We start from the raw sequence: 14,903 nt of genomic DNA, 5'->3' as shown, positions 1-14,903 counted from the left end.
TTAAAATGTACCTCTTTAATTAAGCTTTTGGCCACTTGTCCTGATAACTCTTTCGATGGCTCGGTGTTAAATTCTGTCTGAAATGTTTCTGTGAAGTGCTTGGGACATTTTACTATGTTAAAGGTGCTACAAAACTGAACTGAGTTATAGTTAGTAAATTAATTTCAAATCAATAAAACAAAGAGAAGATTTAAGTCCAGAACGTATATGTATAAATGGTAGTGTTCCCTCTTAGCGTGCCTGAACTGCAGTCGAGAATATACTGTACAGTGCAACAAACAGGTTGCCCATAACCATTGTTTCCATTAAGACATGGATGTGCGCAGCTGCACAGCAACCTTAAAGGGATGGCGCAATGCAACAAGCAGGCTGCGCAAAAATAAAGAGAACACTGTAGATTTGCAGCTCAACAGAATTGTATAAACCTAACTGCAAGTGCAAAACAATTTCCAATCAATTATTCAATCAACTGTGACAAACAATCATTTTGGATCATAGAATCCTACAGTGCAGAAGGAGGCCATTTGGCCCATTGAGTTTGTACCGACCCTCTGAAAGAGCTCCCTACCTGGCCCCAAACCTCTACCCTATCCCCCTACCTCCACCTAAGGGCAATTTATCATGGCCAATCCACCAAACCTGCACATCTTTGGACTGTGTGAGGAAACTGGAGCACCTGAATGAAACCCACGCAGACACTGGGAGAATGTGCAAAGCCACACGGACAGTTATCCGAGGTCAGAATCAAACCCGGATCTCTGGCGCTGTGAGGCAGCAGTGCTAACCACTGTGTCACCGTGTCGCCTGACTTTAATCTTTCAGTTGGGCTGTCTCATCTGAACTTTTAAATTGAATGTGGAACAATTCACATATTTGCAACATAGAATAAAGTACAACAACAGGGAAGTTGACAGAAGGACTAAGATGTATACAGCTTGATAAGATGACTGTTACTCTGGGTACCAAAGTCACTAGCAATAAACAGTTGTATATATAAAATCTGCAATGATAAGAGCAAACATTTCATTTTTCTTTCTCTTTTTAATTAAAAATTGTAGTACCAAGGTAATTGAGGTACTAAAAATGTCAAGCGTGAGTTGCATTATGTAATACCCAGTTCTTACTTTGCACTGTTTTTGATTATATTAAGTGTCTCATTGCTGGATTTGTAAGTGCTGCTCAGATTGCACTTCACTCTCATTTTATTACTCAGCTGACAATAAGATAAACTAGGTCTATATTTTTACTCATGAGAGATTTTCAAGAGCATAGTTGCATAATTAAAACAACAGTAGTTGTATGTTAAAATATATTAGAACACCATTTTTACAAAGTCAAATTTTTAAGGGGTAACTAATTATTTTGGAACAGTCTATGTGAAATTTTAATTAAGTGCGCCCTGTTTGCTGTAGCCAGTCAGAACACTTAAAAATGACATCAAGTCAACGTAAGTTGCCTCAGTTATTTTTATTCTTTGCTGACTTCCTCCCCATTCTTGCTGATTTCCTCATTGGATGCTGGCAGCCCCCTTGATGTATTCAGACTTTAAACTGAGGCCCTGCCTGCCTCCTCAGTTGGACGTAAATGATCCCATGGCACTGTTTCGAAGAAGAGCAGATGAATCCTCCCCGTACCTGACCAAAATATGCCCCTCAATCAGCAACAATAAGACAAGATTATTTGGCTATTGATGGCTTTGCTGATAGTGGGAGCTTGCTGCGTGCATATTGACTGCTGTGTTTCCTGTTCTCACAACAGTGACTACATTTCAAAAGTAGTTCATTGGGTATAGAAACTTTGGAATGTCATGAGGTCATGAAGGGCGCTATAGAAATGCAAGTCTTTTTCTTTCGTAAAAGACTGCCATTTCTATCTTGAATTGTGTGGATATATTGTGGAACGAACTGAATCATAAGAGGTGTCAGGTGTCCTATCTGGAAGGACATATTAATGTTCAGTTTAATGGAGGACTTAATGAGGTAGGGGCAGCAGGATACAGAACTAAACTGGGAAAATACACTCAAAGATTGACTGCCATGATGTGGAATCCATGTTAGACAACTTGAATAAAAACATCCAGGTCTCTTTCAGTGTCACGCCTTAACTGGGTTGTCCGAGAGGCTTTTGAGATTGCCTGACACTGCTGCAGTCAGAATTTCCTATCCGTCTCTGCAAGGAAGCATTTAACCTCCGCCTTGCAGCTGAACCTTGCAGCTTAACCTCCACCTTGCAGCTGCTCTCGATGGATTTCCTGAGATCAGGATTCTCAATGTGAGAAATTGCAATTCATTATTGGCCAGAATTGGGCCACTGCAGCCTGTCACTTAGAGAACTGAATTACATACATTTAGGCAATGCCACTTCAAGCTCCTCTGGAGTCCAGGGACTGTTGTAAAAAGATTATTTTATCTTTGGTAACATTTTTTAATGTTTCTAGGTTCTGGAACTTTGGTTTTGAAAGTTACCTTTGTTTTTTTGTTGCTGTGGCTCCAGTTCAGGTAACGTTCTGCTTTTGTGCATTTTTGATTCAGATTTGGATGTGCGGTGGCCGGCTGCAAATAATTCCATGTTCCCGGGTTGGGCATATTTTTCGTAAACGCCGACCGTATGGCTCACCCGGCGGACGGGATACCATGGCACACAATTCCCTTCGCCTGACACACGTCTGGATGGATGAGTATAAAGTATATTTGTCACTTACTCAAATTACAGCCAATCCAACAAATGAGAATAATTCATTCATTGGGATATATTTTTAATTGACAAGATGTCATGCTTTGGTTTATCTGGAAGTAGCAAAGGAGTTTGCAATACAATTACAGTTGCCGAATATTTATCTGGCTATGATGTAGTTTTGTATTCAAGGGAGCTTAGAATTAGATTTTTTTTTTGTCCTTTGACTTCTCCCTCCACCTGGCCATGTCCTCCTAGGTCAATCCTAAAATTGGTTAGTCTCCCACCACTCATTATATGCATTTAAAGCAGTGAGTTATGTGCCAGTTCACATCTTCTGTGACTGAAACTTGTGAAGCTTGTATGCTAAGTGAATGTGTTGGTTGTCCACTATACCGATAATTAGCTTTTTTGGCAAGTTGCACGATGGAGACATTTATGGGATTCTCACCATTTGTTTCTTATGGCTTCACTGATGTAAAAAACACCACCTCAATGGACAATATAGCCCAGCCTAAAGCTGCAAACCTGATTTATTATGGTATGTTCTGGACTAGGTTTTTAAAAAATAAATTTAGAGTACCCAATTAATTTTTTCCAATTAAGGGGCAATTTAGCATGGCCAATCCACCTAGTCAGCACATCTTTGGGATGTGGGGGCGAAACCCACGCAAACACGGGGAGAATGTGCAAACTCCACACGGACGGTGACCCAGAGCCGGGATTGAACCTGGAACCTCGGTGCCGTGAGGCAGCAGTGCTAACCGCTGCACCACTGTGCTGCCCTTTGGACTAGGTTTGATGCTAAATCTTAGAGATGCAAGACCACATTTTTCCATCAATTCCACTACCAGCTTCATTGATGGTTGCGAATGGGCACAATATGAGTGAAAAAGGGGTTTCCCTTTAACCAAAATCTCTTAAATTGGCACCAAATAGCATTGCTTGATTGTTTTGATGAGTTTTACATTGTTGTTGTAAGCAAGTCAAAACCTGGATAGAACAGGAAGAAGGTTGTATATCCATGCTTTCATTGTAAACAATCATTACAGCCTTAATTGCTACTCTGCAATCTAAAGTTTACGTCTTTTTCTCACAGAACGGTTGCTATTTAAAGTCAGTCCCATAAAAAATTGTTATTGCTTTCTCCGGAGATGTTTAGTACTTCTCATCCATCAATGCCAGGGTTTTTCAATTTCTGAGGCTTAAAACAAAATCTCATTATCTCCAATGTTAACTGTGGGAAGCTTTTTAAATTCCAGGAACAATACTTTGCCCTGAGGCCAGAGCTCAGAGTCCAGAGTTATGGTGATATCAGTGAACGAGTTCAGTTGCGAAAAAGACTCGATTGTAAATCATTCAAATGGTATCTGGACAATGTGTACCCAGAGATGCAGGTTATTGGACCAAATGAAAGAGGCAGAGTCCAACAGCCGTTGTTGGTTAACAAAGCTGTGAAACGACCCAAGGTTCTCGAACGTGGACGGGTAAGGTTCAGTGATGAGGTGCTAAACTACCTGAGATTTTCTAGGAATCTGCAGTTAAAAGTTTTACAAAGTAATTCTTGTAAATGTTTGTAATGTATATCTCTGTCAATTTCTTTTTTTTTAATGCATTTTATTACAAACATGTATTAAAACAGGTTACAGCGAATAAACACCCCAGGAAACATTAGGGAAACATTCCCAACAATCAACTATACAGTCTGTACAGATATTTTCCCTTTGTTTCCCGCCCCCCTGGATGAACAGCCCCTCAAACACGGTCACAAATATCCCCCACCTTTTCTCAAACCCCCTGCTGAGCCCCTTAACTCATACTTTATCTTGTCTAACCGCAGGAAGTCATACAGGTCACCCAACCACGCTGCTACCCCCGATGGCGATGCTTGCCGCCACTCCAGCAAAATCCCTGCCGTGCAATCAGAGAGGCGAAGGGCAAAATATTGGCCTTCCTCCTCTCCATGAGCTCCGGCCTCTCTGAAACCCCAAATATTGCCACCAAAGGGTCCGGGCCCATCTCCTCCTCCACTATCTTGGCTAAGACCGCGAACACTCCCGCCCAGAATCTTCCCAATTTTTCACAACCCAAAACATGTGCGCATGATTCGCTGGCCACCGCCCACACCTCTCACACTCATCTGCTACCTCATGAAAGAACCCACTCATTCTCGCCCGAGTCATATGCACCCTGTGCACCACCTTAAACTGTATCAGGCTCATCCTTGCACAACAGGCGGTCATGTTTACCCTTCGCAGTGCCTCAGTCCATACTCCCCAATTGATCTCCATTCCCAACTCCGCTTCCCATTTCTCCTTGATCTTCACCACCCGCTCGCCTCCCTGCTCCCCAAGCCACTTATATATATCCCCAATTCTTACCTCCCCTTCCACATCCGGAAGCAGCTGTCGCTCCAGCAGGGTGTATCCCAGCAATCAAGAGAACCCCTTCCAGACCTTTTGTGCAAAGTTCCAAGCCTGCAGATACCTGAACTCACTACCCCTCGGCACCTCTACTCTGTCCCTTAGCTCCTCCAGACTGGCGAACCTTTCCTCCAAATGCAAATCCCTCGTCTTGACCAGCCCCACTTCCCTCCACCTCCTGTATACACTATCCAGTTAAGGGGCATTTTTTCCCAGTTAAGGGGCATTTTGCGTGGCCAATTCACCTACCCTGCACATCTTTGTGTTGTGGGGATGAGACCCTAGCAGACACGGGGTAATGTGAAAACTCCACACGGACAGTGACCCAGGGCCAGCGTTGAACCAGGTCCTCGTTGCCGTGAGGCTGCAGTGCTAACCACCACCCCACCGTGCCGTCCTGACAAAGAATCCTGAATCAAAATTTTCTACAGTCTGTTATCCTGCAGATTGGGAGAAGCTTCTTTTCAGGACATTAAGCAATAGGAATGCTGCCATCTCTCTGGACAACAGCACATAAGGATACTTGTGACCTCCTCAATCATTGTCCACTTGATGCTAGAAAGGCAGATATGCCAGGTTGCTCTCCCAAATACTGGGTTGATGCAATATGAATCCCAGCCCTCACTTTGAACTTGTTTCCCCTTGTAACGGACCCTTCAACCAACAGGATAAGCCACTCCCCATCCACCCTGTCCATGCCCCTCAACCCTGTACACCTCAATCAGGTCACCCCTCAGTCCCCTCTGCTCCAGAGAAAACAACCCAAGCCCATTTAACCGCTGTTTATAGCTTAAATATTCCATCCCAGGCAAAATTCTAGTGCATCTGCCCTGCACCCCCTCTAGTGCAATTCTATCCTTCCTATAAGGTGGTGGCCAGAATTGCACACAGTAATGGGGGGGGAAGAGTAGGAACATAGAGTAGATAAGAAAACATTAGAGACTCTCACCAAGGTGGTAATTAATGTTAGGCATTTGTATTCAGCAGTAAAACAATGATCTATTCTGAAATGTGTGCAGAGAGCATCCCAGCAGCAGCTAGTGGCCCTGCAATGTTAGGTGACGTGAATATCAATATTGGTCTTGGGCTGGATGTTATTTATTTGAGGGTGAATGGCCTGGGAGAGGTGTTGGACATGACTGTTAATTTAGCAGTGTACGGATTGTTACGGTGATGAGCTCTTCAGTGAACTGCGGCCGCAATGCTCTGGCTGCAGGCAAATGTTGCAACCTTCAGTAAATCAAGAGACACCGGTTCAAGTGAGAAAGTAGAGTTGAGGTAGGAGATCAGCCACAATCTTGAATGGAATTGGTTCGAAGGGTTGTCAGGTTATTCCTGTTTCTTACGTTCTTGTGCTTTTGCTGCTTCCTCATCATTGTCTAAGTTATCAGTGTCCTTCCTTTCGTCCATGTATGGTCGCCGTTGCAGAGAAAACGTGTGCAGAATACAGCAAATCATTACAATATGGGGTCACGCAGTTTGGGCGGTATTGGAGGAAGAAACCAAACTAGTAATCCCGACAGTCAGTTCCATCAGGGCTCAGATGGACTTGAATGATGCTCAATTCAGCCACTGAGTATAGGTTCCTGGGAGGAATCATGACAGAATTGTCCCCTAGCTACCAGGGTTTCAGATTGCTGTATATTTTTTAGTTCTTTCACAGGATGTGGTTGTTAATGACTAGGTCAGCATTTATTGCCCATCTCTAATTGGCCTTAATAAGGTGGTATTGAGCCGCCTTCTTGAACCGTTGCATTCCATGTGGTGTAGTTACATCCACAATGCTGTTCGAATGGGAGTTCCAGGATTTTGACCCAGCAACATGGAACGGACGACAATATAGCTCCACATCAGGATCGCGTTTGGCTTGATGTGGAACTTGCAGGTGGCGGTAATTACTTATTCTTCTAACTGGTAGAAGTCGTAGGTTTGGAAAGTGTTGTTGAAGTAACCTTGGTGAGTTGCTATATAGCATCTTTCAGATGGTAACACTGCTGCCACTGTGCCTCAATGGTGGAGGGAGTGAATGTCTAAGGTGGTGGATGTGGTGCCAATCAAGCGGGGCTGCTTTGTCCTTGAGTGTTTTTGGAGCTGTCTTCATCAAGGCAAGTGGAGACTATTCCATCACAATTCTGACTTGTGGACAGGTTTTGGGGAGCCAGGAGGTGAGTTATTCACTGCAGTATTCTGCACCTCTGACCTATCCTTACAGCCACAGTATTTATATGGCCGATGTAGTTCACGTTCTGGTCAATGTTAATCCCCAGGATATTGATAGTGAGGGTTTCACTGGTGGTAATGCCATCGAATGTCATGGGGAGATGGTTAGATTCTCCTTAAATATGGTCAGTGCCTGGCAAATGTGTGGTATAAATGTTACTTGCTACTTATCAGACCAAACCTGAATGTTGTCCAGGTCTTGTTACATTTGGACATGGACTGCTTCACTATTTGATGAGTCACGAATGGTCCTAATCATTGTACAATCATCAGTGAACATCCCCACTTCTGCCTTATGATGGAGAGACGATTAGAAGCACTGAAGATGGCCTGACCTGAGGAATCCTGAAGTCCCAGGGCTGAGCTGATTGACCTCCAAAAACCACAACCATCTTCCTTTGTGCCAGGTACGACTCTCTGGGAGTGGGGAGTTTTCGACTGATTCCCATTGACTTCAGTTTTGCTCGAACCCCTTGATGCCACATTCAGTCAAATGCAGTCTTGATGTAAAGGGAAGCCACTCTCACCTCCCCTTTGGAATTCAGCTGTTATTTTCATGTTTGGGACCAAGGATGTAATGAGATTAGGAGCTGAATGGAAAAAACCAAGTGAAGGATTCCTATAGCTACCAGGAAGGTAAGCATAAACCTACCTGAATGAAATGAAAATGAAAATCGCTTATTGTCACGAGTAGGCTTCAATGAAGTTACTGTGAAAAGCCCCCTAGTCGCCACATTCTGGCGCCTGTTTGGGGAGGCTGGTACGGGAATTGAACCGCGCTGCTGGCCTGCTTTGGTCTGCTTTAAAAGCCAGCTATTTAGCCCAGTGTCCTAAACCACTGGCTGATGAATCATATACCACTTGCATGTTAATGGGATGGAAGAAGACCTTGTGACGAATGAAAAGATCAGCTCATTGGAAGTGGCCAATGGGGTGCAGTCAATACCACCCTGCACTCATGGCGAGGAGGCATGTAATCTTCCAGAGTCCTAACTTGTTGGTTTCATGAGGAAAATATAAAAACGTTTACTTTGGCAAACATGGTATCAGTCACCCACTTAATATAAAATTGAACTCCACGCTGACGTAATTATTAATATTCCTTCCATCCATCGTCCTTGGCCTTGCAGATATGCACTGGCTCCTAATTAAGCAGTGCCTTTATTTTAAAATTCTCATCTATATTTTCAAATCCCCATCCTCCTTTTGAATCCCTCCATGGTCTTGCCTCTCCCATCTCTGTAATCTATTCCAGATCCCCAACCCTCCAAGATATCCTCTAATTCTGGCCTCTTCAGAATTCTGGACTTTGGTTCCTCACCATTGGTAGCCTTGCCATAAGCCTCCGAGCCCCTAAGTTTTTGAATTCCCTCCAACATCTCCACATCCCTACTGCTCATTTCTCCTTTAAGGCATTCTTCTAAATCTGACCTCTTTGTGCCTTGATGGGCATCAGCATCCTTCTGTGTGGTAATGGCGGCACGGTAGCTCAGTGGTTTGCACGGTTGCTTTACAGCGCCAGGGACCCAGGTTCGATTCCAGGCTTGGGTCACTGTCTGTGCAGAGTCTGTACGTTCTCCCCGTATCTGCGTGGGTTTCCTCCGTGTGCTCCGTTTTCCTCCCACAATTTCCGAAAGATGTGCTGTTAGGTAATTTGAACGTTCTGAATTCTCCGTCAGTGTACCTGAACAGGCGCTGGAGTGTGGCGACTAGGGGCTTTTCACAGTAACTTCAATGCAGTGTTAATGTAAACCTACCTGTGACAATAATAAAGAATAAAATGCTCCCTGATTGTCTGCCCTAATGTTTCCTTATGAGGCTCAGTGTCAAATTTCCTGTTATAAAGCTGTAAGCCACCATAGAATGTTGCACTGTGTATAAATAAAATTTGTTGCATCACCTGTAGCAGTCTGGATACCAAAGTATAAAGCACAAGGCTACAGTAGCATTGACCGAAACAACCAATTCTGTGCTAGCCTTGGCAGTTAGTTGTATGTCTTGTTGCAGGAGTGTGATGGAATACAATCAACTTGCCAGGTCTAGTGCAGCTCCAACAGCGCTAAAGAAGCTGAACACCATCCACAATAAAGCTACCCACTTGATTACAGAATCACAGAATAATACAGTGCAGAGGAGGACCTTCGGCCCATCGAGTCTGCACCGACTCATGAAAACCTGCCCACCTTGGCCCATAGCCTTGAATGTTGTGACGTGTCAAGTACTCATTCGGGTAACTTTTTAAAGGATACGAGGCAACTTGCCTGTGCCACCCTCCCAGGCAGTGCATTCCAGACTGTCACCACCCTCTGGGTAAAAATGTTTTTCCTTAAATAACTTCCTGCCCCTCACCTTGAACTTGTGTCGTCTCGTGACTGATCCTTCAACTAAGAGGATAGACTCTAGCATTTTCCCTACTACTGATTAAAAGCAAATTACTGTGGATGCTGGAATCTGAAACGAAAGGGAAAATGCTGGAAATCTCAGCAAGTCTGGCAGCATCTGTAGGGAGAGAAAAGAGCTAACGTTTCGAGTCCGATGACTCTTTGTCAAAGCTAGCAGACAGAGAGAGTGGGAAATATTTATACTGTGGAGTAGGAATGAAAGATGAGTCATAGCCACAGAAACCCAGGGAAACTTGGTGCTAATGGCCACAGAAACCAAGGCGAAAGAGTGTTAATGGCAGTCCCCAGAGAGGACAAAAGATGTGAAAGGTCAAACAGCAGAGAAACTAACATCAGAGGATGAACTGTAGGTGTGGGGGGAGGGGAAGGGGGAAGCAAAGAGGAGAAAGGTGCAGGAAAGAAAGAAATGGTAAAAGACAGTTAAAATGAAATGAAAACAAATGGGTTGCGGTGGGGCTGATCATCTGAAGTTGTTGAATTCGATGTTCAGGACGGAAGGCTGTAGTGTGTCTAACCGGAAGATGAGATGTTGTTCCTCCAGTTTGCGTTACGCTTCACTGGAACATTGCAGCAGGCCAAGAACAGACATGTGGGCATGGGAGCAGGGTCTTTTGTTAAAATGGCAAGCATCAGGATGGCTGCGGACTGGGTCCAAGCTCCCACCGGGTGAAACGATGAGTGAAACACGCCGGCAGGAACTCGGCCAGTTGTCAGTGGAGAATCGCCACGGGGGCCTCTTTCAATGACCCCCGACCGGCGCCTGGTTCGTGCTTTACTGGCGCCAATTCTCCCGTCCATGCACCATTATCCACCACTGTGCCAAGCGCGATTTTGGCACGGGGGCTCGGAGAATCCCGCCCGTTGTTTAAAAATCTGACGGATTTTAAATGAACTTCCAGATCTCCCGTGCCAATGCTCACAAATCCAAGTTGTTGTTATGATGCTTACCTGCCAACCAAGAACGTTTGAGGCTGATTGCTCTCTCTGGTAAAGTAATTAAAATCCTCCAACCCAATTAATTATAGCTGCTTAAAACTCCAGGGGTCAATCAGATGCTTATCAATTTCTGGCTGCGGGTCAGAAAAATTTCTTTTATTCTGTCTTTATTAAGATTATTATTTCATTGGCAACAATTTGTGACATTTTTGTATTAAATGTGAGATGCATCAAGAAAATTAATATCTACAGTTCTCTTTGGGTCTCCTGGAATCTAACCAAAACTCTTAACGGCCAACCTTGTTTGGAAATGATACAGACTGTTGTTTGACACCATCTTGTCAGCCAATGAGTGCACTATGTTGACCAATAGTTATGGAGGTGGGGGCGGGACTTTGGCAGCACTCACAGAAAAGAGTCCAGTTTATGTCATCCCAAAGTCTATTTACTCAGATAACAGAACCTATTTAACCATCACACGACAGGAAACAACTTAGAGTCAGGAACTCGCGATTGAAACAACAGCAACTTCTCCCAATAAAAAGTGATTCCTTCAGCAAGTGGAAGATAGTTGCAAAATACAAATGGACTATTTCTCCAAAATATACTGTGAGTGGAGGATAGCTACGTAGATTGATTATTGCTTCTACAAAATGCAGTGAGTGGAGGATAGTTGGAGAACACATTAATTATTTCTCCAGCCAAATGTGCTGTTATTGAAAGAGCTTTGGGTAATACAAATTAAATGCTTAAAATCAATCCTTGCCACTTAGAGAAATGCAGTCATGATCGACAGGGGAACACATAATTATCTTCATTCTGCCTGGGACTGGTGGTGTCACTGTTTTTGCCACAATAAGCTGTAGTGTAAAACAATAGTGGTTGTTGAGGAAAAGCACCGTGGGCATTCAAAAGTGTAAATGTTTCCTTAAAGTGTGGTTTCTGACAAGTTCTGAATGTCACCTGAGACATGGAAGGAAAATTGAGATACCCAACCCAAGTTTAAAACGATCAGCATATCTGAAAACCAACTCAGCTGGTGGCTAATGGTGTACAATGAACTTTCTGAGGTCAAGTTATTCTGGATGAGCTCCCAGGACAGTCTGAACCAACATCTCATGACAGTGATAGAATATCTGTGCCAGCATACCCTTGATCAATTCCTGTTTCCTGCGTCACCAGATGAGAAGATGAGACGCACAATATGACCTCTGTGAGGTTTCAAAATAATAATAATCTTTATTAGTGTCACAAGTAGGCTTACATTAATAAACACTGCAATGAAGTTACTGTGAAAATCCCCTAGTCGCCACACTCCGGCGCCTGTTCAGGTACACAGGGAGAATTCAGAATGTCCAATTCACCTAACGTCTTTTGGAACTTGTGGGAGGAAACCGGAGCATCCAGAGGAAACCCACGGAGACCCGGGGCGATTGTGTAGAATCCGCACATACGGTGACCCAAGCTGGGAATCAAATCCGGGTTCCTGGCGTGGTGAAGCAACAGTGCTAACTACTGTGCTACCGTGTGCTTTAAATAAATGTGCTTTATCCAAATTGACATATACCTTACAAAGGAGAAGGACATAAATCCTGAATTAGTTAAAGGTAAGATGACAGATATGATAAATAAAAGTAAAAGTATAGGAAGTTGTTTGAACTGAAGGAGGAAAAGTCTTAGAACACATTTGGAGGAATGAAGGGAGAAATAGCAAATCATTTCTGAGTTATACTGAGAGTGGGTATGTGTTGGAAGATTGAAAAGGCTTCAAACTTTGCCAATGATATCAAACTTGAAGGAGTGGCAAACAGTGAGGATGATACTAATTGACTGCAACAGGACATAGATAATCTAGCAGGATAAACAGAACAGCAGATGGAGTTTAGTACAGAGAAGGGTGAGGTGATACATTTAGGAAGGAGGGATAAGGAGAGGCAATACATACTAATTTATACAGCTCCTAAGAGTTCGTTGAAGTGTGCTAGATATGGTGGGTGGAGTGGATGTGATGCAAGTAGACTATTCGAAAGCCTTTGACAAGGTACCGCACAGGAGACTATTGCAGAAACTTAAAAGATATGAAATTAGAGGGAGGATGATAAATTGAATTTAAAACTGACTAGAATAAAGGAAAAGTAGACGATAAAGGCAATTTCTTATGCTGGTTGGATGTGAGTAAGGATGCCCTCTAGATTTTGCTCAGGGTCTGCTTCTGTTCATTCATCAGTGAATTAATGTTAAAAAAAAGCTGAAAGATTTTGATAGGGTAAACAAGAGGTGTCCAAAAGTAGTGAACACAATTATAAAAGATAGTGATTAATGAGGAATCCAAAAGTTAGCATGTGGAATTTGCCACCATATGTATAAGTTACGATAAATAATATTCTCAAATTTGGCTGCGCTCAGAAATTTGTTGTCATCCTCTGCCTATTCCTTGATAACATACAGCCGTGATCCTCACTAACTGAAACTAGCACTATCATGGTGAGAACATATAAACCAGGTGCAGGAGTAGGTCACTTGGCCACTGGATCCTGTTCCGCCGGTCAATAAGGTCATGGCAAATCTGATTGTGACCTCAACTCTAGATTCCTGCCTAACCCTGATAACCTTTCACCCCCAAGAATCTATCTACTTCTGCCTTAAAAAATATTCAAAGACTTTGCTTCCACTGCCTTTTACGGAAGAGAATTCCAAAAACTCATGGCCCTCTGAGAGAAAAAAAACATCTTCCTCATCTCTGCCTTCAGTGGGCGACCCTTATTTTTTAAAATGACACTAGTTCTAGAATCTCCCACAAGAGGAAACATCCTCTCCACATTTACTCTGTCAAGTCCCTTGGAGATTATATGTTTCAATCAGGTCATCTCTTGCTCTTCTAAACTCCAGTCTAGTCTAGCCTGTCCAAACTTTTCTCAAAAGACAAACTGCCCATTCAAAATATTAGTCTAGTACATCTTCTTTGAACAGCTTCCAATGCATTTGCATCTTTCTTTGAATAAGGAGACCAATACTGTACATAGTACTCCAGATGTGTGTCTCACATTTTCAAATGTACAACTGAAGATCTCACATTTGGCATAATCGTGACCATCTTCAAGAATGGTGACAAGTCTAACTGCAGTATACAGAGGAAGTTCCCTGTTGTCGGTCAGTCACAGGAAAGGCCATTGCAAGTGTCCTCCTGAATCATTTTCTCACCGAGGTTGAAGAGCTCCTCCCAGAGTCCCATGTGGATTCCACCCACAAGGGGCACAATGGACATGATCTTCACTGCATGGCAACTACAAGAGAAATGCTGGGACCAGTACCAACTCATGAGGCCTTCTTTGGCCTCACAAAGGCCTTTGACACTGTCAACCGTGGCGGATTATGGAGCATCCACCTCTTTCCTACCACTCCAAAAAATTTTCACCATCCTCGGCCTGCTCCACAGTGACTTGCAAGCCATGATTCTGACCAACGGATCCACCACTGACCCAATTCATCTTCGGACTGGGGTCAAGCAAGGCTGTGTCATCACATCAACGCTCTTCTCGATCACTCAGAAACTCTTCAGGTCACAAGTTCCAAGTCCAAGTTCCCCTCCAAGTCACTCGCCATCCTGACTTGGAAATATATCGCTACTCCTTCCCTGTCACTGGGGCAACATCCTTGAACTCTCTCCCTAACAGCATAGTGGGTATACCTACACCTCAAGGATTGCAGCAGTTCAAGAAGGCAACTTACCACCACCTTCTGAAGGGCAACTAGGGATGGGCAATAGTTGCTGGCCTAACCAGCGACGCCCACATCCTGTAAATGAATCAAAAATAAAGAGCTCCAGGTCATTGTTGACTTCTTCTCTGAAGCTTCTGACAAAATGGACCCATCACTAAAGACCCGGAAAACTAATGTCCTCTTTCAACCAGCTCCCACAGCAAAACGTCTTCCCCAGTCAATTAAGTTCATTAGCGGGATCCCGGAAAACGTGCACCATTTTCCGTATTTTGGAAGCCTATGAACATACGCAGGAAGAGTGGGCCCTTTGGCAACTTGAGCATGCTCCGCCATTCAATAAGATCATGGCTGATCAAATTGTAGCCTCAACTTCGTACTTCGCGTAGCCCCCAGGAAGGCAGACATGGACAATGGAACTCATTTCCACCTCCAATATGCCAGCCAAGCCTTTGTTAAACTGAGGGAAAGAGTATTAGAGGACCAGGATCCCAAACACAGGACTAAGATCATGGTTTATCAAGCAGCAGTG

The 14,903-nt window shown here is 43.7% G+C and overlaps 1 protein-coding gene across 8 annotated transcripts in view; it reads left to right on the top strand.

The window, feature by feature from the left end:
- galnt11 (UDP-N-acetyl-alpha-D-galactosamine:polypeptide N-acetylgalactosaminyltransferase 11 (GalNAc-T11)) overlaps positions 1-14,903 on the top strand; it is a 246,718-nt gene that overhangs the window by 216,037 nt on the left and 15,778 nt on the right. For all 8 annotated transcript variants that reach the window (XM_038798429.1, XM_038798428.1, XM_038798430.1 and 5 more), the window contains 2 exons: positions 2,532-2,684; positions 3,936-4,160. In XM_038798429.1, coding sequence (XP_038654357.1) covers positions 2,532-2,684; positions 3,936-4,160 — 378 coding nt within the window. The remainder of the gene's footprint in view (positions 1-2,531; positions 2,685-3,935; positions 4,161-14,903) is intronic.

The sequence above is a fragment of the Scyliorhinus canicula genome, chromosome 5, assembly GCF_902713615.1.
Source record: "Scyliorhinus canicula chromosome 5, sScyCan1.1, whole genome shotgun sequence".
Taxonomy (NCBI): Eukaryota; Metazoa; Chordata; class Chondrichthyes; order Carcharhiniformes; family Scyliorhinidae; genus Scyliorhinus; species Scyliorhinus canicula.
The sequence above is the reverse complement of the archived record's forward strand: the minus strand, read 5'-3'. Positions and strand labels throughout refer to the sequence as shown.